The following is a 23705-nucleotide window of genomic DNA, read 5'->3' as shown; positions in this document are numbered from 1 at the left end:
TGCTGATGATCTGTGATGTTCAGCATCACACGGCGTGTGCCTCTGGTCGTCATTCATCGCCATGTTGAGTGAGCAGAGCTCTCAAGTCTCACACATTCAATGAGTTCACGCGTTCACATGCCACACATGACATCTCTCACGCTGATAAGTGATAAAAGTCGCCACACGTAAGTGAGTAATCTATGGATCGATGACGTGAAGGCAGATTGCTCTGTGTAGTTGAGTTTAGCGACCTATCAGCCAATCGGAAAAATAGTATTTATTGTCGCCGGGTAAATAAACTGGTTGCAGGACGGACGCGCTGCTTGTGTCTCACGTCCGTCCGCTTCCACGCAGCTGCACAGCTGGAGTCAGAGACGAGGTTAATCCTCTGTAAATGTTGTGGGCAGTGTTTCTACTGAGCAAATAAAAAGGTAAAGTGAAGTACGATGTGGTGTCAACACGGAATCCGCGTGCCCACTCTGATCCCCGCCCCATATTGGGGGTGTGGCCAGAGGAGGACAGTTGGTGACGAAAGCCCGGTAATTCATATGTAATGGGAGGTGTTTATCCAGAGAAGGCAGCACATACACACATTTGAACACAAAATATGTCATTCAAATACTTTTCAAATACACAAAACTACCAAGAGTTGGACCTGGATCACTGAATAATATTACTAGATAACACTCGTTTTAACCTGAAAAAAGGGGTTTAGTTACTCTTTAAGTGACTTTTTTAAATATGTTTTGTTGATTTTATGTATTCTTTTAATCAATATCTGTGATATTTATATTATGTTATTATTGTCATGGTATTATTTATTCATGTACACACACATATATATATATATATATATATATCATCAAACCTTCTTTTTTTGACCTTTTTGACGGAGCGTTGAGGTGCACAATCGGCTCGTTCTCTCATGCTCATTTTTTTTTTATTCCCGTGTCGATCGAGAGAATCCACAAATGCTATATTGATAGTGTAGATGAGCGCTGCACAAACAAATACAGCCACACACCAGCTTCCTGGTTCATTTACATGACCTTCTCATGGACAGTGCTGCTCTGTTGTTAAAACTTTCTGTTGAAACTTTAACTTTATCTCTTTAAAACGCACAACTGCTGCTCGACACCTGTCCGTTACTGTGTGTTAGTGCTCATTTGCAAATCACCGGAGTCCGTTTCTCTGTGCCTTTATTTCACCTGTCACAGATTAAAATCACATACAACTATCGCACACAACAACTTAATCCTTTTTTTTAACCATGAAAGGACCAGAGAATGTCTTGTAACTAAGAATACCAGCAATTCTTCACAATTTACTGCCTGTTAAAGTACTGCTTTAACAATTTAAAATGGAGAAAAACAAAATGGTTTATTTAGAAAAACACTGTTGTTAAATATGTAATTGAAACAATTAGAAAACATATTTTAAAATAACATTTGTTTGAGTCTTTGTCTCAATGTGCAAACACATGCCATGGAAACTATGTAACAGGTGCTGTCTTTGACATGCAGCTTCTCAGCTTTCACAAACCGCTGGAATCTTTCTGATCGCACAGACTTACTACTCGTGACATTTTTGACCAATTTCCTTTTTTTTTTTTTTCTCGGTCTGATGAAAATCGAAGCGTTTCATAATAACACGTTGCACAGAGTTGCTTTATTTAAATCAAGCATTTTTAATAACAGCCATCTGTGCGTTGTGCACTTACACATTTGCAATACAACAAAACTTTGGATGACAACAAATCGACGACGATTGTCTCTGTCAATGAAGACAGAAGTAAAACATGAGAGCGTAAACGTGAAGCATGCTTTAATTGCCACTTGCCTTGAGCTCTGTGACACTCATGACTTCAGTATGTGCAGAATGCTCATGCAAAGGTTTTTCCTTGACCTGCTTTTTAGAACTTGATGGCTTGTCTTCACAATTTGACTTTTTTCACCTGTGATCCGTCACCTCTGGTCATCCGTTATGATCATGTTAATACTGTAGGTCAAGTCTCTTGTCAGAGGTGCACACACACATACATGGAGCCGACGCTGTCTGAGCCGTGTTGGTCCTCGAAGCCGAGAACCACTTTGAGTCATTTTGACTGAAAACATGGCCGTCAGCCAGGAAAAACAGGTTATAGCCACTTAACAAAAGGCTCACATGGTAAAATAAACACCTGCTTAAGTCTCTGAAGAACACGGTCACCACTTAATCACAGCGAAAGACGGAACCCGAGGTTTGTAAACCACTCACTCTCCTGCACCAACCCTCAGAGACAAAGTCAGTGATTTTAGGGACACAGGAGCTGCTGCTCCTCTGCTGCCTCGTGTGGTCACTTTGTGTCACTGAGGTCAATCTGAGCAACAACTCCTGTGTGTGTGATGTTAAAGACACTGGTTTTCTCTATGGACTTTGGTGCAGAAGGAAATAAATGGACTTTAAATGAAGTTTTCAGGTGTCGGGTAACTTGTTTATGTAGTTCATCCTTTGTTGCTTAGTACTTCTTTTATTTGATTTACTTCTCTTTTTCATCGTATCTGTTCTTTATTAGATATGATTATATTTCATGCTCTCTTTCCTTCTTTTACCTCTTGTTTGTAATATATTTTAGTCTCCAGTGTTTTCCTTCGCGGCTGTTTGCGAGTTTCGTGACAGCGTTTCCTCACTTCCTTTCCTCACTTCCTTTCTTCACTTCCCCGTTACCGTTTTCACCCTCGCTGAGTTGCGTCGCCTCGTATGAAGAGTGTCGTATAAATGAGGTTTTGACGGATGTTTGCTTGTGTTCAGTGAAGTCAAACGCCGTCGCTCTCAGACCTGAGAGAGGATGCAGCAGCATCTTCACGTGAAGAACGATAACCTTCACACTTTCACATCCTGCACAGGGAGATAACTTATCTCTGGCCCCACTCTTCAACTTACCAGTGGACGGTACAGAAGTTCAAGTGTAGTCACTTCTACTTCTCAATAACTACATTCTTCCAAATTAAAATATTGATTTGAAAACTATAAATATTTCAGCCAGATTATATATAATGGAAAATAGATGGAGGAGACACCAGTAGGTCTGCAACTAACCATTAATATGTTGATCATTTTCTTGAGTTTCCCAAACCTGTAAATGACGATGTTCTCAAACATTTTTGAAACCAGAAAATATGCACATTTAAGAAAAAAACACTCAACATCCCATAATCAAAAGAGTTGACGATTAATTTAGTAAGCCATGAATAATTGTCGCGGCAGTGTGATTGACAGCCGCTACCGTCGGGTTATCGCGAATATCGTAGCTTCAAAGCGTGTATTTGGATTCTTATGTGTGACATCACAACCTCCATCTGACAATAGTTCTCTTCATACCTTTAAAAAAAACAGCGTATTTGTGTCAAAGGAGGATTTTGTACAAAAATACATACGTTATATAGCTGTTGTAGAAAATATAGAACATGTTCAAATTCATAGAGTCTGTCCCTAACACTTTGTTGATGTGTTTTGTTTACAAAATCCGAGTTTTCATCTGTAAGATGTTCAGACAGTTCTATTCACAGGCCGTTTCTTCCTCTTGTGTGCTTTTTTGAAAATGAATTGACCCTTTAATATGGAAGTCAGGTGTTAATTGAACATGATGGTACAAGTACACAAACAATGTAACACGCTTAAAACAGGCTCTGTCAAGCAAAACTATCAGCCCTGACTGAGGGCGCGTTTGTGTGTATACAGCAGCAGTGCAGGGGTTGACTGGGCAGATTCTGAGCTGAGACTTAAATAGATGTTGCAGCTGAACATCTTTGACCTCACGTTTCTCTTCCACGTGTGTTGGAACCCAAACATTTTTTACAACTTTGGACGATGCTTCTCTCTCTCTCTCTCTCTCTCTCTCTCTCTCTCTCTCTCTCTCTCTCTCTCTCTCCCTCCCTCTCTCTCATTGGCTAATGTTTAATGAAGCATTTCTCGATTGAAATGATTTATTGTGCGATCTGTGTTGTATACTGTCAGGGCGTCAGTGTCTGTGTCAGGTCTGTGGTCGGGGACTCGTTCCGTCTGTAGATTATTGGAGCTGGTTAAGACCTTTGATACTGACTTGTTTGCAACAACAACAACAACAACACACACACACACACACACACACACACATGGAGGGACCTCCTGCAGCGTCTCAATGCTAAGACGAAAAGACCCTCAGCAGAATCACCTGTTGTGTTTCCTATTGCTCAAAGCCGTTTCCATAGTAACGCCTCACAGCCATGGCCCTTTGGTCTGCAAGACCCTCAGCAAACACAGACCCACCACCAACATACAAACTCCACACACACACACACACACACTGTGGACACGTGGGTGCTCTCAAGAAGCAGCAGTGAATGGAGAGAGGATAGAAAGTGTGCCGGACTAAAGGGGAGAGAGTGAGAGAGAGAGAGAGGGAGAGAGAGGGAGAGGGAGGGTCGCTCCTCCTTTTGTCTGAGCTCGCCTGAAGGAGCAGGGGGTGGAAAGGGTTGTGGGGTTTGCTTTTTGAAGAAAAAGGAAAAAAAAGTGGCCTTCATACACATCCTTTCTTCCCTTTCTCTTGTTCTATCTCTTTATTGAGAGTGTGTTTTGTCTTCTCCCTCCTCCTCCTCCTCTCTGATAAATGCCACAGTAACCCTTCACTAGCTGCCACAATAGACGACCTCTTTCAGAAAAAGCTGGAAGGGGGAGTAAGACAGAGAGAGACAGAGAGAGAGAGGAAGGGATGAGAGGGAGAGAAGCATGAAAAGAGAAAAATGGCAGCTTTTTAACCTGTGCTTGTGAAAAGCAGCAGAAGAAAAGTGGCCATGACTAAAGCCAGAGTGTTGTTCTCCTCTCTCGTCAGGCCACAGTTGTGTCATCAGACTATTTATACGTCTTATTTAGAGAAGCTTTGAGGCAGAGAGAGAGAGGGAGAGGGAGAGAGAGAGAGAGAGAGAGAGAGAGAGAGAGGGAGAGAGAGGGAGGATGGAAACACGGCCGACTTTTGTTTAACTTCTGACCATTGACAGGACATGAGCTGCTACTAGCTGTCACCTCGACTGTCTTTCTATAGAGTGTCACATAATCATCAAGGACAGGAAAACCATCATATTTACAGGAAATCATGTATTTTTCAGGTTGTTGGTTTTTTTTTTAAAGTGTCAACACTGACTCTGTCGTTGAGCCAGTTTTAAATAAAGATGCTCATCCAGGACTAACAACTCACCTTGTCCTACTATACAAGCACCACCGGCTCTCTAATGGGAGTCTGTAAGAGTTATATTTGGTTTGTCCATGAGTGTCTGAGTGCAACTTTGAGAACTACTACTACTAATTATAATAATAATATAACACGATACATTTTTTCTAATGCCATGTAAAAATACTGCCCACAAGGATTTTAGTCCACTTAACAACAAGGTTCACATAATAAAGTCCAAACCTGCTTGAATCTATATGTTTGCTGTTAAACTCAGTTTAGTACAGTTCAGGTTGGTACAGAATGTACAGTCCTGGGTCGGTTGTGGACGTCCTGCAGCTCGTGTTCCAGTTTAAAGCATGCAGTGCGATTCCTGTTCTGTTCACTGGGATGGATCACTGAGTGTCGTCCTCTGTTTTCCTCGGTGCTTGTTAGACGTGTGGCCCCTGAACACAGCGTTTTGACATCTGACAGGACGGCTCTCTAAATCATCGTCTCACACTTTGTTAAAGAAATTGAACTTTTTCTCTGTCTAACGTGAACATTTGCTGTCGTTCAAAAGTTCATTTTTGGCATCAAATGAATCCACAATCAGCATGTGTGGAAACACAAGACCTGGCTGAATATAATATGTTATCGTTACTATTATCAAGTTTATTGAAAGGACATATCAGCAACCACATCAGGAGGGTAACACCAATAACTCATGATTTTATAAAAGTTGTTCATTGTGAAAGTCAAAGTGTTGGTTATTTCAACTTCTCCAGATTTACTGAAGTGACACAATCCTTGCAAATGACCAGCAGCTGGTTATTCTTAACATATCCTCGACTTGAGCATGAGAAGATTTTATTAGCTGAGCCTTAAGTCTTTCATCAGCTGTGGGTTTATGGTGTGAACCGGTGTCTGTCAGTTCTGCAGAAAGTCGACCACAGAGAGAGAAAACAAACAACGTAACCATCGGCTTTGTCAGTCAGTAGCACACAGGTGTGGCGACTGAGTCACAAACAAACACAATCGGATGACAGACGCTTCTCTGCGCTCTTCCACGCTACACAATTATTCGAATGGCAGTTTTCAGATTCAATTTTCTTCAGCAGAAACATAATAAAAGTTCAATATTAAAAAAAAAAAAACTGAGATGTAAAATATAATGCTTTTGTGTAATTTTTTTTTTGCTTAAACTGGTTTGTTTAATTTTTCTGATCTTTAAAGATCGGATTTCATGAAGATAAACATTGTTTGTGCTCTGTTGGAAAAGTCTTCATCACTTCTCTTACAGCCTCCTTTTTACAAACACATTTATAGAAACATATTTATATCTGTGAACATCACTTTCACAAGCTGAACGCTTTATTTTTTAATGACTCAAGCCCTTAAATGATCACTAACGATCTAATTCACCGTGTAACAGATCACTTGTGTCATGTCATTTGAATATATGACGGCGTTATTTGTTGAATATTTGAATATTCTAAACTCCAGAGCTAGTGAAAGCTAACGGGAGCGGCTAAAGAGATGCATTCAAGAAACCTCGTGAATTTCATGACTTCTTTCTTGCTGTCGCTGTCACAGATGAGCATGAGGTGGACACTGGAGTAGAAAGACGTGTTGTTGCCCGTCGCTCGTGTGCGTCCGGTCTCTTAAAAGTTCAGGATACACTGTAAGGACGAGCTCTGAGTCATTTTGGAGACCTTTTGCAGCTAATAGGGCTTTTTTTTTATCCTTAAATGCCAAACCAATATCAACCCTGGTTCTTTCTCTCTTCCCACCTGAAGCCCTTTTAGCCAAAAACCAGCTTTTGTGGGAGTAAATCCAGAGAGTCACCTTCAGCTGGATTATTTGAGCTCTCAATCATACTTATACATCTTATACGTTACAACCTGAATGCTGATCTTTATAGAAAACAGCAGAATATTTAGGAGATTGTGTGGTCTGCTCACGTCTCCGTTCATATGGTTGTATGTTCGTGCATGTGCACTTTCAGAGTCATGTTTTGAAATGACGCCGTGTTCATGGAAACCTTTTTAAAAATGACAAACGGGAAAGACGGGAGGTGAAGTTCTTACACACTTTGGTTCTTTATGTACCAAAACAGAAGGAGTGATGTCACAGATCTACTCACTGTTTACATACTGTAGGTAACATAACCGGAATGTTTCATACTGCACCTTTAACCACTGATAGTGAAGAATTGAAGAGTTTGAAATCAGTCAATTACACGTTGTTTTATTATATATTTTTTTATCACACTTCTGCTTCCTCTGGCATTAATCTAACATGTATTGCATCAGTATGAGGGAGTGAAATGTGAGATAATCGCGTGTGTGTGTGTGTGTGTGGGGGGGGGGGGGGCGCGGTGGCTCTGTGGGGCAGCCCCTGCAGTCCAAGAGGAAAGAGGGAGTAAAATGTAGTCTTTGTGATGTCTCTATCACTCTATCAGAGCAGCAGTGGAGTTCTCAACACTGCTCTTTGTGTGATGAACTGACCAGTGACCGCACAACAGCACCTTTCTGAGCTACACACACGCACACACGCACACGCACGCACGCGCTCGCACGCACACGCATGCTCAGCACTTGTATGTCAGAAGGCTGAAACCAAAAAACACTGAAGAAACCGAGTGTGTGTTCTTGATGAGTTCATTCGCTTGACATCAAAAGGCCAAGAGAACAGAGGAAGAGAGAGGAAGGAAGAGAGGAGAGAGAGAGCGAGAGAAAGAGAGAGAGAGAGAGAGAGAGAGAGAGAGAGAGAGAGAGAGAGAGAGCCATGCTTTTGTGTGTCCAGTCCTGAGAGCTCATTCTCTAATGAGGCCCAGTCAGCAATGCAAGGAGGCTTTGTTCAAGAGCAGTGTGTGTGTGTGTGTGTGTGTCTTTATTGGGCCGTGAAGACAACTTGTGGTTGAAGGCCACTGTTGTGAGGACATGTTAATGTTGTGAGGACATGTTGGCCGGTCCTCACTAAGGCTGAACACTGCAGAGGCACAATATTTCAAACCAACATGTGTTTTTTTTTCTCATGGATCTGCACAAATATCACACGTTCATTCATTTAAATGATGAAAATGAGAACGTTAAAATGACCATTCCCTCTCATATCGTGAATCATATTGCAATCACAATTTTCACGTTCAGCCTCACATTTTATTTTGAAGGTTTAGACCTGGACTCTTGGTTAAAGGAATTCATTATGTCTATGAATGTATTCTCCACAAATAATATCAATATTTATTTGGGATTTCCACGAAAAAAATGTCGAATTTGAGACAATGTTTCAGGAAAACAGCTGTTGTTTTCTTTAAAATCGTGAGCATTCAAGTCAAAAGCCAAAGACTTAGAAACATTGAACTCCGGGGAAACAGTCACATGGTCAGCGGAGGCTAGGGGGTGCGATCACATGATCACGTAGGCCCACTCGTGGTCATGTGACACTGAGCTGGTAATGTGTGAAGTAGAGGACGTTTTGGTTCCATTATGTCTGTGAATGTGTGTGTGTGTGATCATGTGATCTTCAGTGTGTGCAGTGAGTGAACGCTGTTTCTGAACGTCACCTGAAGCTCATCCGGTCGTGTTGGAAAAGCAAATATGATGTTGCATAAATGCTGCATCAGGCGAGTGAAAGTGTGTGTGTGTGTGTGTGTGAGGTGTGAAGACTCACCCGAGGACTCACGTTCCTCTTTATCCTCCTCGTTTTCTGAACGACGGCTCCCGATCATATTGGACCAATAATTTACAAACCAGAGCTCGTAACACGACCCGCGTCTGTGACTCGTCACGGCCTGGAACAGACACACTAATGCAGCTACTACACCGGAGGGTGGAGGTCTCACTCATTCACTCACATGAGTACACGCTGCAGTCATTAGGACCCGACTTATAACAGGGTGTAGACTTCGCCAGGTCCAGCGTTTAGATTTGTCCCGGTTTTAAACTTACAGCATGTCATTTAAAGGTACAGTTGGAGAACCTATGTAGCCTTCAGTTCAGAACTCATCATTAAAAGTGGACGCCATCATGGACGGAGACGCTCTCACGAGTTGTCCTCTCATCTTAAGCTGTGTCAGCACATTTGGTCCTTGAATTTGAGAGAATTGGTTCCTGGAAAGTCCTTGAATTTGATGTGTTTTCCATGTTTGGTGTATTTCTGCAGTGGTACTGCGCCACATACTGGACTGGCTTATGTACTATGCCGTTTGGAGACATTTTTGGCGCGGTTTGTGTGCATGAAGACACTTTTTGAAATAATAACACGTTTGTGGAAAACCTTTTAAGAACGAAACAGAAAAATATCACGTGTAAAGATCTGCTTCCATGTGAATAATGTGTCATCACAGAAGGTCCAAAAAGGTGAAATGACTCACATGATTAACATCTAATCCTAATGTCATTATTATTATTATTATTAGAAGTAGCACTTAGTTCAAGGTTTATTCTGCAGTAAAGTTTTAGTGACGTTCCTCAGTCTCAGATAAATGAGTAGCCGTAACAACGGGAGTTTTGTCAAATTTGTTTCCTAAAGGACATCATTCAGACGTCACATGTCCAGGAAATCATAGCGAGAAATAAAGCAGACACTGTTAGAAAGTGTCCCAATCTGATGAATGATCTTATCTCACCTGTTGGTGGGTTGATGCTCGATGTGTATCACACATGTTTGGACAGGAAGGATTACCTGCGACAGCATGTACATTATGCAAATGAACAAGAGGCCGTGTCTACTTCCTTCATGAGCAGATCGATGGATGCAGGAGAAGGGCGTGGGGGGGTGGTACTGAGGTGGGCAGGGTGGTGCTGGTGGGGAGTGGGGGGTGGGTCGGGGGGCGTCTAGTGCAGAAGCGTATAAAAGATGTGTGTCAGTGGTGAAGAGGAGTCACTATGACATTTGTCAGCAGCTCTTTGTCAGTCAGGAAGCGCTGTTGGTTCTCCTCACATCTGCTCAGCTGCACCAGGTGAGGACTGAAACACTTAAGAACTTCTACACACTTTGTAACTTTGTAACTTTGTCGGTGTGAGAGTTTAACAAATATATACTTTCCAAAGTGCATAATTGCTGAAAAATACAAATATTTTCAAAAATAAACAAAACATTCAATTAATTTACTTTAGGCAAAGACCTGGCTTTTTTTTTCGTTTGCAGAGTTGTTCGCAGAGTTGTTCGCATAGTTGTTCGCATAGTTGTTCACAGAGATGTTCGCATAGTTGTTCGCATGTTTGTTCGCAGATTTTTTTGCAGAGTTGTTCGCAGATTTGTTCGCAAAGTTGTTCGCAGAGTTGTTCACATAGTTGTTCACAGATTTGTTCGCAGAGTTGTTCGCAGAGTTGTTCACAGAGTTGTTCGCATAGTTGTTCGCAGATTTGTTCGCAGAGTTTTTCGCAGATTTGTTTGCAGAGTTGTTCGCATAGTTGTTTGCAGAGTTGTTCGCATAGTTTTTCGCAGATTTGTTCGCAGATTTGTTCGCAGAGTTGTTCGCAGAGTTGTTCGTAGATTTGTTCGCAAAGTTGTTTGCAGAGTTGTTCGTAGATTTGTTCGCAGATTTGTTCGCAGAGTTGTTCGCAGAGTTGTTTGTAACTTTAGCAGAAATACTTTCATACTCTACTGTCGTGATCGTGTTTGTTTTATGTTTTAACAACATAAAAATCAGCGTGGTCTTCTTTTGGCGACGACACGGTGATTACTTCACATGTCTGCAGTGAAAAACTTGTTTTTGAGGTTGAAGGTCAAACAGAAGTGGTAACTTTAGCTGAGGCCGCTGTAGTTTACCGACATGCTTGTAACTCTGCTCACAGGTTTTTCTCTCATGTGCTGAAGTGAACGATGTCGTGCACTGAAGTGTCTTCAATCGGGACGTCTACAAAATAATCTGCACTAAAAGATAATCTGCCTTATACAGCAGGAAATATTTCAGCTTCGTGTCCCTGTTAGGACTAAATGGTTAAATATCTAATTGCCACAGTTATTGTGATTTGTATATTTGAATTCAATGATGTACTAAGTTAGTGAAAGATTTAAATGATGGAGCATTACCACATCATATTTGAACTACTCTGCCCAGTGCAAGGAGGGAACACTTGATTTATTTGTGTATTGCATTTTCTTTTTTTTTTTGGGAATTTGCCAATTGTGTGATTTGAAATTGTGATTTTTGAGGTGGGAATGATTTTTCAGCCCAAAAAAGGTTTGAAAACACCTTCTTTACAGATTAGCGATCAAACTGCTAATTGATGAAACCAGAAAAACAAATCAAACATGTATAATCTGGGCTCATTGTCTTTCAGCAATGTTTCAGTTCACTGGAAGCTCTTGGTGGGAGAGCGGCCCATGCCAGGCCCTGTGGGCGAGCAGGTACGAGCTGGCACAGGACGCTGCATTGTTTTATCAGCGCTAAACAAACACTGCTAACAGTTCAACATTTCCCCAAACATTCATTTACACATCACTTTGCACTTGTTTTAACACGACCGCCGAGTCGCTTTGAAAGTCTGTGCTGGAGCTTTGTTACAAAACACTGTCAACAATAGAAACAACGTCTATTGTTTCAACATCAGACTGTGGAAATATGAAAAGATCTCGAGGTGCGATTTTGAGAGATTGTTGTGCTCAGGTCAGCTGACCACTGTCTCTCTCTCTCTCTCTGTCTCTCTCTCTCTCTCTCTTTGGGAACGTTCTGTCATCACACCTGTCAGTCTCCGTGATGAGAACGAGAAAGTCTTTATTTGCTTATCATTAAGTAAAACTTGTTGGATATCAAACATTTCATCCCGCAGCTGTCCATGTCTCTCACTCGTCTCTCACTCGTCTCTCACTCGTCTCTCACTCGTCTCTCACTCGTGCAAAGTGATGTGCACGATATGAAGCCAACAAGCTGCTCCTGTTGGGCGGTGAAACAACAATAACAAGAATAACAATAACAAGAATAATAATAATAATAATAATAAAACATGTTGTGAGAGAAAGAATAAGGAAACAAAAACCGAATTTGCGTGGCCAGTCCCCTGAGGGAGGAAATGTTAGCTTTCCACGTGTTATGACTTGTTGAGTAACTGAAGGTTTTGTGTGAAGTGATTATTGTGTGTGGGAAGTGTAAGGTTTCACTGTTGTGAGTGTTCAAGAGAGAAAGAGCTGATTTGAATTAGAATTTCCTCTGTCCACTGTCATCCTGTCTCTTCGTCCACCGCGGACGACGGACAGGACACGGTACGTCTTCTTTGAAAGTTTAAAGCGGTAGTTTTTCCGCTCAATATGATAAACCAAGCACATCATGCACTTCATGTGTGAGGTAAATGAAGAAGCACTTAATCTTTATTTGGCAAAGTTTAGATATGAGTGCAAACCCACGTTGTCTAATCTGTAATCTAAGTTTTTTAACTTTAAACTATCACTTGTAATTATTAACCCTGTATATTTTATCAGGCTCAGGAAGAATAAAAGAAAATGGGCCACATGTATATATGTATAGTCGATCTTTTATGGTGTATGTAGGCCACCGTAGTTCCCTGAAGCGATGCTGCAGTCTGCAGTCTCACCATTAGAACCTTTCCTTTTACACACACACCACCAAAGACAGTTTGTACAGAGAGCGCGTTTTAAATCCATGACTTTTATTTGTTCCCTTATCTTCATTGATGTTAATTTGTTCCCACATTTTAATTTTAAGTTTTCCAGTGTTTTGATTGCTCTGTGTGCACAAGGCAAATGCAAATAAAGTACAACAGAGCAGCCTCTCCCACAGCACGCTGACATGACATTCACTCTGTCATCTTGCTCATCCTCATAATGAAAGGTCAAAAAAATAATCCCTTACACTTGGCTAACATCTGCAGGGGGAAGATGATACAATAGATCCACCAGTGATGGAAACATTATTACAGTAACATCTTATTTTAAGCATCCCTGTGTGACGTGCTCAACAATCAAGGTGGTTAGAAACAATGATTTATAACCACTTTGTTGCCTTTGAATGTGAAAAAGGAACTGAAGTAAAAGATAAAAAAACCCAAAAACAAACCTGTAACCATTGTTTGATGTTTCATTGTCACTGTGACAGAGAGTATGAGTCAGCAGAGGGAAAACAACAACCAACACAACTATGGCTCCTCTCAGAGAGAGTTTGGAAAACTTGTCTCATGAACTTTAGTGCAGCTTAGGTCCAAACTGAGCCCGACCTGAACCATGCGTCCATGTGTCCATGTGTCCATGTGTCCATGTGTCCAGGTGTCCATGTGTCCATGTGTCCATGTGTCCAGGTGTCCATGTGTCCGTGTGTCCGTGTGTCCATGTGTCCAGGTGTTAGCATTCTCCCTGCTCACCTTCTACTTTTCCTCTGACTGCAAACGTGAACAGCAGAATGTTGTGTTTTCACCAAATGGAACAGATTTTTTTGCGTTTCCATTAGTAATAGTACCAAAAATAACCAACCCAAACTGTTCCAGTTTTCTGTACCAGAGTAAAGCTACGGTATGGGAGGAGCTAGATCCACGACAGTCAGCTGATTGGGTGAGAGAAACGTGTCGTTAACAGACTGTTCTCACACAAAGACACACAAAACAGCCACAACCGAGCTGCTGGATGTCCTTCAATGTTGTCTGGTACTTTGCTGTCTGTTGTGTTGTCTGCTGTGTTGTCTGTTGTGTTGTCAGTTGTGCTGTCTGTTGTGTTGTCTGGTACTTTGTTGTCTGTTGTGTTGTCTGGTACTTTGTTGTCTGTTGTGTTGTCTGTTGTGTTGTCTGCTGTGTTGTCGTTGTGTTGTCTGTTGTGTTGTCTGCTGTGTTGTCTGTTGTGTTGTCTGTTGTGTTGTTTGCTGTTGTGTTGTCAGTTGTGCTGTCTGTTGTGCTGTCTGGTGTGTTGTCTGTTGTGTTGTTTGTTGTTGTGTTGTCAGTTGTGCTGTCTGTTGTGTTGTCAGTTGGGCTGTCTGTTGTGTTGTCTGGTACTTTGCTGTCTGTTGTGTTGTCTGCTGTGTTGTCTGTTGGGCTGCCTGTTGTGTTGTCTGGTACTTTGCTGTCTGCTGTGTTGTCTGTTTTGTTGTCTGTTGTGTTGTCTGCTGTGTTGTCTGTTTTGTTGTCTGTTGTGTTGTCTGGTATTTTGTTGTCTGCTGTGTTGTCTGTTTTGTTGTCTGCTGTGTTGTCTGTTGTGTTGTCTGGTACTTTGCTGTCTGTTTTGTTGTCTGTTGTGTTGTCTGGTACTTTGCTGTCTGCTGTGTTGTCTGTTGTGTTGTCTGCTGTGTTGTCTGTTGTGTTGTCTGGTACTTTGCTGTCTGTTGTGTTGTCTGTTGTGTTGTTTGCTGTTGTGTTGTCTGTTGTGTTGTTTGCTGTTGTGTTGTCAGTTGTGCTGTCTGTTGTGTTGTCAGCTGTGCTGTCTGTTGTGTTGTCTGTTGTGTTGTCTGTCTTGCACAGTGATCAGACACAGCACACACACACTGCCTCACAACTAAAGCCACGTCTCAGTCCAAACACAAACCTGATCCAGGACTTAACTGGTGACAGAGTGACGTGAATAGAAAAGTGAGAAAACTCACACAGTCCAAATGTCGTGTCATTGAACGATATTGTAAAGAATCATGTCGACACATCTGTGTCACCTTGTTTCTTATTACAGACAGTTACTCTGCCCCAGAGTCTTCACAAAGATGATGAAATTGGAATAATACTCACAGACATTCTCAGGCCTAATTGGTGGTCAGTGTTGTGCTTTGTTTAGCGCAGCAGCTGCTCTAAGGTCTGCTTTTCACTCTGATTTCTAAGCAGCATGTGGTGAACACTTATAAATGCTGATCAGCACTGTGGGTGCTTGGAAAACAGGCCTCAATCAGATAACCTAGTGAGAAGGCAATGCTATTTAAATCATGCAACACACACACACACACACACAAGGTCAGGTTATATGGGTGCAGTCGGCAGCGGTGTTTATTTAACTAGAAGAGAGCGATGTGGAGGGAAGAAATAACCTTGACTGGTTTGCATTGTTCAAGCTAAGATGCTAAAGGCATTGTTTGAAAAAACAAAACAAAAAGACAGACACACACACACACACACCTTGACACATTCCTTGCTGTCAACAGTTGTGTGGGTCACTTAGATTCTATGCATACCTCTGCATTGGGTGACACACACACACACACACACACACACACACAAAAGCCACCTGTGGCAGCTCTACACTGAGCCTCTGTGGAACGCAGAGGGGAGACCCAGGAATAACTTCTAGCGTGGGACAAAACTCAGTGTGCCGCCGCTGCCGGCCCAACCCCCTGCAGACACACAATCAGACCCTCGCTGAGGCCGACAGCGCTCACTGCCATGTTGGCTAAACAGTTTGTCGCCTCTCACTCTCAGGAGTGCACGTCTTATTCCATTTCTAAAGCTCAACTAGACACACAGGAACCTGAACACAGCAATGAGACGCGACTGAAACTGACAGCTCAGGTCTTACTGAGGACAGTGTCAGTGTCGGTGGAACGTCTGTTGGCCTTATACAGTGATACACAGTGTATAGCCTCATATCACGGTCCAAAATGTTGCATAATATCTGACTTTTTCACTTTTATCCAACAGTTTATCACGGCTTTACCAATCAGATCTCAGTGTATGTATATATATATATATTTATATACATACACATTAATATACACACGTTAATAACAACGCTGTACATGTCTACAGTTAAATATTGAGCATTTGTGTGTCTGATTCACTGTGAGTGTAGTAGTGTGTGTGTGTGTGTGGTGGAATCCTGTGTTGGAGTCAGTTTTGTTTGCCCCAAGTTGTCGAGTTGGAGAAATTCCGAGTTCCGACTACAAATGGAATGCACTTTCACACCAAGGATTTACAGTTACGCTAACAGCTATGCTAATGCCTGTACCTCAGAGCAGAGCAAGAACAAAAATGATTACACTTTTTGTTTGTCAGTTTGGACGAGAGATGGATTTAAAACAAGGCGTAATAGTCACACGTGTAACCTGAGCTCCGTTGTGTTGTTGTTTTCTTCTTCTTCTTCTGGCTTATGTTTGATGCATCTATGACATCACCTTTCAAAAGACAACACAGGACAAGCCAAACCACGGCAATGGAAATGATGTGCTGGGATTTTTGGACCTAAATTTATTCTGCAACTGTTTTCCCTTCAGTGTCATAGCTGCCGTTTACTGTGCAGGTTAAAACACACACACACACACACACACAGCATTAGACCCTGGCAGACAGGTGGCTTTGTTCACGAGCACAGTGTGCAGGCTGAGTGAGGAGGAGGAGGAGGAGGAGGAGGAGGAGGAGAAGGGTCTAATCATTATTATGCTTTCCACAGAATGGTGGCGCTCTGCTTTTTTTTTTCGTGCCGTGTTCCCGAGTTGGTCGGCACATTCCGCTGGCATTGTTATCCGGCCTGTTTCCTGCGGCCGGCGGCTTTTGTCAGCCTCTCCCCATTGTCCCGGCTTCCTTTGTTCCCCGGCTCCAACAATGGCCTTTTTTCTGCCTCTTTATATATATGTGCACTTTTTGCCCTTGTGTGTTCTGTTTGTTTTGTTCTGCTGTCTGCTGTGTTTTTCTTTCCTCCTGCTGCTGCAGAGCTGGGAAATGACACACACACACACACACACACACACACACACACACACATGCAGGTTGATTTGTTCAAGTTCATTGTGGTACAAACCTTTGTCACTCTCCTCCTTTCACTCTTTTTCTCCCTCACTGAGGCACTGACTGTCTCCCTGCTCTTCAGCCTCCTATTATTTACTATCTCACACACACACACACGCACACACAGACACACACACAGACAATAAGTGTCAGTGACTTACGGTGGTGCTAACACACCAGCCGCTAATCCTTGACCTCTGACCCTAACACAGCATCTCCTCACTGTCATGACAGCTCAAACTTACCCCCTCTATCATGAAAAATTACACTAAACGCACAATTTATATTTTGGCTTTCCATTGAGACCTATTTATATCAAATTTATTTCTGATTTTAATCTGCACTAAATTACAAACTGTCATGTTAGGATGTACGGAGGTACATAATGACAATAAAGGTATTCTTGATCTTGATCTACAGCATTTATACCAATACCAAAATAGTCTGATTCAGTGTAATCTTTTAATCTGTCTGGTGTATATATGTATATATATATATATATATATATACATATATATATATATATATATATATGTATATATATATATATATATATACATATATATGTGTATATATGTATATGTATCTATACTTCTTGTTAGTTCTTCGTTGTTTCCTTTACGAAAAAGATGTTTATTATTCAAATGTGGATTTCCATAACCTCTCCATAACCAAACAACACTTAGTATTGTGTGTTGTGTTTGTCTTTCGACAGAATGGTTGATCCCAGCCCTCCAGTGCTGCACCTCCTCTCTGGTGGGAATGTCAGCATGGCAGGAGTTGGTGTCAAACTAGAACAGGAGGAGTTCGGCGAGGGAGGCGGAGTCATTGCGACCAACGCCGATCCTCCCAAAACATCTCCTTCACGTGACTGGGCAGGAAATCAGCCGGTGGAGGCTCGACAGCTGACGCCGCCACTGTCCCGCTCTCCCTCGGTAAGAAGAACGCTGGCGAACGGCCGGGTTCTCAAGGAAGGTTTGGGTCTGATGCTTTGTCCTGTCTGTGTGTGTCCTGACAGGAGGGCTCTCCAGGTAAGGACCTGACACACGGGCAGAGCCCCATGGGACTGAAGGAGATCAGGACACATGACCAACCACACGGGCAGTCCAGCTTCAAAGAAGGTCGGTCTGTCTGTCTGTCTGTCTGTCTGTCTGTCTGTCTGTCTGTCTGTGTAATGACACACTGGTTCTGTTTCAGCTTCACCACAGTGACAGTCAGTTGAAAGTCCTTGTTCTACTTTTCACCAGTGTTGTTTCTCGTAAGTTACTTTGTAAAACTGAGCAAACAATGAGAATCCACTTCCTGTTTAAACCAGCAAGTGTGTGCTGACATGTGAATGGGATGTGTGTGTGTGTGTGTGTGTGTGGACGTGTTCAAATGAAAGCGTAGTAGCGTGGATGAAACGCAGCGGTGTTTTCCAGCCTCTCCATAGTAAGGGATTTAAAATGTGATGGAAACAGAGTAGTGTGGATGAAAGTGTGACCTCCCCGCAGACAAAGCTTGGGAAAAGCCGAACCCAACATCACACATGACATTTTCACTCACTCACTGTCACGCATGTGGTATGTGCTTCAATATCATGCCAGTGAATTCCACAAAGATGAAGAACGTGACACTATAAACAAAGGCGAACAATGGACAACATGCAGCGTTTGTTGTTCTTTCCTAAACTTAAGACATAATCAGTCGCACACATAGAACTCTTTCATTGTTTTTTGCCCCACTTTTTCCCCAATTGATTAGATGAACACATCAACTTTCAATGTAGAGTCTTGGATATGAGGAGAGTTTTTACAAAACTGCATAGAGTTCACAGAGATATGACGTCTATTACGAGGCTGCATTACCTGAGTACAAGCGAGAAGAACATTACTTTATTGTTGCCAATTCTAGTCCAAATGCACACATGAAATATTCTACTCATTGACTCAATAGTCAAACGGTGTTGCTCTGTGTGAGCAGATGTGGCTGTAGGCATGGAAAGAGTATAATGTGATGTTGACGTTGAATAAACACTGACAAATCATTCCTCGCTACAGTGCAGTTGGGTTGTTAGACGCCGTGAAGGCCTGTCTCAGATAGATCAGTGTACACTCTTGTCTGATATCAGTTGATGTGACGTGTTCTTGGTTTTACAGAATTGAATTCAAACATCATTCGTTCATCTTTTGTGCAATGGCGACACACATCTAACGTGTTTCGATACTCGGGCCGCAGGCGTAGGTCAAAGCGGCCTTTGTTGACTCTAAATAAGAGAGGATACACAGAGTTTTTTTGTTTTTTTTTATCAGTTTAATGTGTTAACAAATTCAGTGACCCTGCAGCAACGTCACTCACCTACTCTGCTTAGTAGAAACATGCGCCACAGAAGCACGTTGGTTCCAAACAGACATTTTCAACTTACTCTATACCATTAGAACATCAGCGGACAGCAGTGTCAGCTGCTGCACATCATGAAGTCACTGTTCTCATCAGTGTAACTTTGTTAAAGTACAACATTCACGTATCTCTACATGACTTTTTCATTGTACTTTTACTCCAACTCTCTTTTTTACTTGTTACTACACAGTAAAATCAAAGAAGAAGAGTTGGTATTATGGTCTGTATTTATGTAGATCTTTTCTAGTCTCGATGAGCTGCTTTACGTTAGTTTCCACCCATTCCCAAGGTACTTTATATAAGACTGAGTCTCCTGGAGAAGAAGAGAAGCTGTGGCGATTTAGAATGTTGAGTGAACTTTGCTTTTTTATTGCAGTGATTGAGAAATAAAAGTAAATAAAAATTAGAGCCTGAACAATATCATAGACACACAGTGTAGCAGCATGTGTTTGAAACCTGTGACGGGGCGTTCCGTAGACTGGAACCTCGCAGCATAGTGACACATGAGCAGAGCCAGGGATTAAAACATCCAACCTTATTAGAGCTGCAACTAACCATTATTTTCATAATCCATTAATCTGACGATTATTTTCTCGATTAATCGTTTGGTGTTCAGAATATCAGAAATTCTGGAAATGATGATGTTCTCAAACCGAAATGATTCACTTTGAATGATTTCGTTGTTATCAAACGAAGAAATTAAGAAAATATTCACATTTAAGAAGCTTAAACAATCGGAAATGTTGTTTTAATCATGAAAAAAGCTTCAAACCGATTATTCGATTAGCAAAATAGTTGTCGATTAATTTAGTAATCGATTAATAATCGATTAATCGTTTCAGCTCTAAACCTTATTACACCACTGATATTTGGTTTAATGTGACATTGCCGTGAATGACTCTAAATATATATAAATAACTGGTTGACGATTCATAGTTATTACTCAGAAACTAGCACAGCTGTTTCCAGCGTTAAACATGACGTGAACAGTATTAGCTTCAAAATAAATATTGTGTGCGGGGTAAAAGGGATGAATTGTAACTGCTCGACGTTGGCTTCTCTGTAAAAACCTGCTTGTGATTGATTCTGTGGATCAGTGGGTTCAGTATTCCCATTTAAAACTGCACCTGTTTGCTTCTTCTCTGAACCTCTCACCCTGAGTCTTTCTCTCATGCACTGTAAACAAATAAAAAAGAAGTCCGTACAGTTTGTGCCGCGGCTTTGACGACTCCGTAGCACGTGTGTTTCGGTGCACGACCTCCTGCTGCCATTCAGCGTTTAAACAAAAGCAGTCTGCAGCAAATTGATGTGTAGAAGTGACGCTTTTCCAGCAGAGCGAGGACGTTGTTTGGGTCTTGAATGGGCTTCAGGGGGATTGAGGTGCTTTTTATTTCTTTTTTGTGTTGTTTTCTTGTCCGGTTTTGTTCAGTCCATCACATGTGGAGTAGAGCGCTGCTCCTGAGACGCTCCGTGCCCTCCAGTCCTTCTCCAGCCTGCTCTCCTCGCCCTCAGATTTTTCTTAAACGCTCCTCACCAGCTGACCTCGAATTTGTTCGCCTGTCCAAATATTGATCCACTCAAACACTTAAAAACTTCTCACAGACACACAAACAACCTCTGCTCTTCTGCACCTCAGATGTGTTCTTCAATAGATGCCATTAGGGAGGCGGGGGAGAGGCTGAGAAAGAAGTTTGTTGTCTGATGGATTTTTATTTGGCAGAATATACTTTTTCTCGTCATCTAATGCAACCTGTTGTGTGCTGTTAATAGTGATGCCGACCATTGAGAAGCTGCTGAATACGGACTGGAAGGAGAAACTCTTGGATAAAAGCACAGTGGGGGCAGGACAACTCAAAGGTCAGCACTCAGGCTCCATCAACACCTTTATTCCCTTTATATAATATTTTTCAAACCTGCCACAAACAGAATTTGCTGCTTTATTTAAAGACCACGCCGATGAAGGATTATATAAATGGCTTATGATGAGGTTATTAATGAAGTCGTTGACATTTGACAGATCATTAATAAGGTGTTTTAACTCATTACATAAAAAGGGCACTGGTGATGTGTTGCTTGCCAAATAGTGAGCCCATATACCGTGAAGCCTTTTTGTTTCCTGCCATTCACACCTGTCAGCTTCATTAGTCCATGAATACGTTATTAGCATTTAGCCGCAAAGTACAAAACAAGACATTTGAGAACATGTTCAGAAACACTGATGGACATTTTTCAGCATGTTCTGACGTTTAATGCACCAAATCATCATCATCCATTTATCTGTTGATTATCGATGATGAAAATAATATAAGTAATTAAAACTCAACACATACACTGGATCAAATGTATAGTTTGGATTTTTTGAAGCTGGTGTGTACAACAGAGATATGTTATGTTTATGACATGAATAGACTAAATATTATGTAGTATATATATTGAATATTATATTATAGAATATTTTTGAATTAATTATTTTTAAAAGTTTTATTAATATTCATCTCAAAAACCATCAATCACTAGGTGACAATATGCCCTCTTTCACTTTGTTAATATTATATTATATTTGTTAGCAAGTCTTCCTACAGCTATGCACAAAAAAAAAATTATATATATATATTTATTTATTTTTAAATTGAAGATAACGGAGAATATAATCCGTGGGTGATATCATGATATAAATCTTACCATGATATTATTTTATAGAATTTGATATCGATATCTATCACAATATGAATCAAATCAATAATGTATCATTTAGAAACGGTACTTCACAAATGTATTCACTATAATAAATATGATGATCTTCTTGTCTCATGCAGCTATAATATCCATATATTGTCTAGTCCTGTGTGAAAACTGATAAACTTTATTAACAAATGAATAACCTAATCATGAAGTATGTATGTATGTTGTATAAATGTCGTGGGACCTGGCTGAGTGTTGGTTTTAGTTTATTGACTGAGAGACACATGTTAAAATAACAAAGATGCACGTGTGACACGACGTTAGGAACCCCGGAGTCTCTGGCAGAGAAGGAGCTGCAGCTGCTGATGATGATCAACCAGCTGAGCGGTCTCAGGGAGCAGCTCCTGGGAGCCCACTCTGAGCAGAGGAACATGGCCGCGCTGCTGCTGGAGAAGCAGCAGCAGCAGATGGAACTGGCTCGACAGCAGCAAGAACAGGTAGCACTCACGATCCGGACATCAAGATCAAAACATGCAAACAACACACAGCCAGGAACGGGAGGGAATGGACGACTGAAACAAAGTCCGCTCTGTGCATTCGTGTCAGTGTTTTGACTCCATGTGCAGAAGCGTTAAGATTAGGCAAATTAGATGGATTCAGTCTAAGAACAAGCTTTGTTTGGGAGGTTTAATTTGAACAGAATAAACAACAAGGACACAGAAGCATGAGGCTTTTGAATGAACGTTAACAAATGAGGTCGTTTTTATGAATGCACGTAATACACAAATACTGATCGACTTTTTATAATCAAATACACAATGGAATACTCGAATACTCGTGCCCATCCCTAGACTGTTGTAATAAGACTTGTTCTATTCAAATGGTGACCCTGATAAAAGAGCCAGTACAGTAGATTCTTCATCTGTTTCCTGTGAAGTGTTTAGGTTTCTGAGTGTTCATCACCCACAACTAAACTATAAGGGATGACATTATATACAATGTTACAGGAAAAATACACAATTTAGGCACCAACGCAATGCAACGGTACGGGAAGTATGTTATAATGTGCTCTAAAGCAGTGCTTCCCAAACACAAATGAAATGCATGACATGTGGAGCAGCTGAGTGAGGCCGGGATCATGCTCACTCACAGTCAGCGGCGGTTGCTTCTCTTCATTTCCGGCTTTATTACTTTAGCAATGAAGTGTAAATACAACAGCACATGTTTGACCATTTATTCTCAGAGGAGGCGGAGCTTCCCTTGCTGTGTACCATGGGAATTCACGATGTTTGTGAAAACAAAACATGTCTTGTGTCACAGATTGCCAAACAGCAGCAGCAGCTGATCCAGCAGCAGCACAAGATAAACCTGCTCCAGCAGCAGATCCAGGTCAGCGCCTCTCGCACACACACACGCACACACACACACAGTGATACAGACAGCGCGGATGACTCTAGAACTTATATGTAAAGTGCAATTGTCCTGCTTTGTCCCAGCAGGTGAACATGCCCTACGTGATGATCCCGGCCTTCCACCACAGCACACAGCCTCTCCCCGTCACCTCTGACTCCCAGATGACCCTGCCACTGCAACCAATCCCCTGCAAGCCAGGTCAGTCATCACGTTAGCAGAGAGGTTTCACCAAATAACTGAAAATACAATCAATATTACATTATTACATTAAATCAATCATGACAGCATCACAAGAACTTATGAAGCAAGTCTTTAGAGAAGATTTGTGATTTTAGCTAGCGGGGACACAAGAGCTGCTGGTCGACTGCTGCCCCATGTGGTCACTTTGTGTCACTGAGGTAGATCTGAACAAAGGGGGCGTGGTCTGGCAGCGA

General features: G+C 41.6%; 1 protein-coding gene across 4 annotated transcripts in view; it reads left to right on the top strand.

Moving 5' to 3' along the window:
• Positions 1–23705, top strand: part of LOC131461333 (transcription factor SOX-13-like) — a 44233-nt gene that overhangs the window by 8157 nt on the left and 12371 nt on the right. For 2 of the 4 annotated variants that reach the window (XM_058632502.1, XM_058632499.1), the window contains exons 2-7: positions 17513–17732; positions 17816–17918; positions 20947–21033; positions 22183–22355; positions 23179–23247; positions 23358–23469. In XM_058632502.1, the coding sequence (XP_058488485.1) occupies positions 17514–17732; positions 17816–17918; positions 20947–21033; positions 22183–22355; positions 23179–23247; positions 23358–23469 (763 nt within the window). In that variant the 5' untranslated portion in view covers position 17513. Of the gene's footprint in view, positions 1–17512; positions 17733–17815; positions 17919–20946; positions 21034–22182; positions 22356–23178; positions 23248–23354; positions 23470–23705 lie in introns of all 4 variants that reach the window. The other 2 variants (XM_058632501.1, XM_058632498.1) reach the window with 1 other exon arrangement.

This window comes from Solea solea, chromosome 6 (assembly GCF_958295425.1).
Source record: "Solea solea chromosome 6, fSolSol10.1, whole genome shotgun sequence".
Classification (NCBI taxonomy): domain Eukaryota; kingdom Metazoa; phylum Chordata; class Actinopteri; order Pleuronectiformes; family Soleidae; genus Solea; species Solea solea.
Note: the sequence above shows the minus strand (reverse complement) of the source record. Positions and strands in the feature narration are given on the sequence as shown.